Below are 2,396 nucleotides of genomic sequence, written 5' to 3'. Positions count from 1 at the left end.
GCTAGCCACACGCCGCCCCGCAATTCAGTCTTCCCTCGCAGTGTGCGCACGCCAGTCAATCGTACCCAGTCAGTGCTTCCATACAGGCGGAGCACAGCTCCCCCCGGCCACCACCGGCAGCTCTGGCACTACTGGCAGCCTGCGGAAGGGCACAGCAGGCTCCGCGGCCTCGCATCCACCCATCTCCCCGTGCTACGCGAGTCCCACCTGCAGGGCCGCAGAGCGCTGCAGGTTCTAAACAGAAACGCTCTACACAGCTTCCTAGGAGTCTCCTGCTGCCTGCAGGACGCCAGGAATTAACTCTTAATGCTGTACTGGGGCAGTGCTGGACACCGCCGGAGGGACTACGCCTAGCAGAAAGTTGGCTAATTCAGAATTTGGCAGCAAAGGCACAACCCTCCCAGGGCTCACCCACAGTCGGGTACTCGGCCCCACCGAGGGCCTGGCTGAGTGTGGGTATTCCCCACACCAGCAGCCTTCTGGGAACAAGCCTGGTGCGTACGTAACAGCGTCAGCCGGACTGTCACCGCTTGGGTGCTTTGTTTTGAAAGAGGGAAAACTCTAGAAGCTGAACTGTCACCTTCTTTATCATGGGAAAGACGATATCTGCCAGCTCCTGGAAGCGGTCTTCCTTTGTGGCCTGCAGCACCCCCGCCGCGCAGCACAGTGCCACCATCTTGTACTTCAGGTTCTCCTTCCGACATTCCTTCAGGACAGCCTGGACAACGTCACCGACAGCCGGCTGGCCGGGCACTGACCTGTGCAGCTCCACACTGAAACATGGGGCGCACAGACACGATCAGACCCACCTTAATCCCTTCCCCGGCGCTGCCTGTCCCGCGGACAGGATGCCATTCCCGTGTCCAGGTACAGGGTTGCCTACCAACAGGTGTAACTGAAGTTACACTCTGGTGCTCTTTGCTCTCACCCTGTTCTCCTGGGCCTTCCTCATGTGCTTCCAGTGCACCTTCCCCCTCACTCCTACCTCTTCCTCTTTCCCCCTTTAAGGTGTCCATATTTTCCCCTAGGCTCTTCTTTCCCCTTAGCAATTCTGGCCTCTCAACATCCTTGTCCTTGCCCAAAATCAACCACTTACCTCTGCAGGTCCCTCTGAAATACCACGTGTCCCTTCCAGCTCTCACCAGTGACCCACGTTGACTGAGCAGACTCCTCACATGCTGATGGGAGATCAGGATGGTGCTCACAACTTTCTAGAGCCTCCTTAGCACCAGACAGGCAACAACGCTGCGCAATAACCTCCTCCTTTTTGAGATGCCCACCCGCACCCTGAGGGTACCACCTCTTTCAAGACACTCACTTGCAAGCAGAGACGACGCTGGCAATGGCCTTCAGCAGCTCCTCCTGCAACGAGTGAAACAGATACCCCTGAGAAAGGCTACAAAACCAAACAGCACGGTCCTGCCGCACAGGGGAACCCTTTGTACTCTGCTGCGAGAGCTTCTGGGGAAACAGAACTTAAAGAAGCAATGTCTGGCTCTGCCATTCCAGCTGCAGAGGCCGCAGAGGACTTGGCTTCCCACGTGCACTGAACTGGCAGTGGAAGGGGGCCTCGCAGCACCCCTGGGCACAAGCTAGTACCCCTCAAGGCTAAAATACAGAGCAGTGGAGTAGTCTAAGCGGCAGCCCAACTCCCAGAGCAACCTGAACACCCTCTTAGCCTGTCCTTTTTGTACCTGTTACATGCAGGGAAAAAGGCAGACTCCCGAGGCCAGAGTTCCCACACGTGCTACTATGCAGCACAGAACGTTGGGCTTCCTGGCTCAAGGTCTGCATCTATGAGGTGCCCATTCCATTTTTACCTTCCCGGTCCAGGTTCTCCCTGGCAGGCCTTGCAGCAGCGCGGAAAGCACTATTCCCAGATGCGGCGGGACAAGGGAGCCCGTCTGTTTGGCAATTGATGCCATGGCAGCTGCACCCTGGGCTTTCATCTTCCAGGACTGGGACTGCAGAGCCTTCTGGGTGATGGTTATCAACTCCTGCATATACAGTCTGATGCCACCCTGGGTACCTGCGCAGCAAGAGGAGAGACACGGTAATCTTGCCACAAAACAAACAGAAAAAAACAGTTACAGGTTGGGTCTTATTTTTTTTTTTTTCCCCATGAACCGTATCAGTAAGGCCTACTTTGGGGAAAGGAGCGAAGAATTCCTTCCAGCCTGACTGAAGATTGGTTCTGTTTTCTAGGTGCTTCCAAAGAAAATCTTTACCATCTATCTAGACAAAGGGCTCATCTCAGTCCTTCCGATGGCAGACACCAGACATTGTGTTAGCCTGCTTCTAAGGGATGTAACTTTTTTTTTCCCCCCAAGAACAGGCCACTGGAAAACCTTTTTTCAGAGGGCTGGGGCACCTCTGCCATGGGGACAGGCTGAGAG

General features: G+C 55.4%; 1 protein-coding gene across 1 annotated transcript in view; it reads right to left on the bottom strand.

Moving 5' to 3' along the window:
• The window catches only part of LOC104517239 (proteasome-associated protein ECM29 homolog), a gene marked incomplete at its 5' end in the record, with an annotated part of 21,863 nt that overhangs the window by 2,960 nt on the left and 16,507 nt on the right, over nt 1-2,396 (bottom strand). The window contains 3 exons of the mRNA XM_010161833.1: nt 581-773; nt 1,319-1,362; nt 1,821-2,029. Of these exons, the coding sequence (XP_010160135.1) occupies nt 581-773; nt 1,319-1,362; nt 1,821-2,029 (446 nt within the window). The remainder of the gene's footprint in view (nt 1-580; nt 774-1,318; nt 1,363-1,820; nt 2,030-2,396) is intronic.

Source organism: Eurypyga helias, unplaced genomic scaffold, assembly GCF_000690775.1.
Source record: "Eurypyga helias isolate BGI_N326 unplaced genomic scaffold, ASM69077v1 scaffold902, whole genome shotgun sequence".
Taxonomy (NCBI): domain Eukaryota; kingdom Metazoa; phylum Chordata; class Aves; order Eurypygiformes; family Eurypygidae; genus Eurypyga; species Eurypyga helias.
The sequence above is the reverse complement of the archived record's forward strand: the minus strand, read 5'-3'. Positions and strand labels throughout refer to the sequence as shown.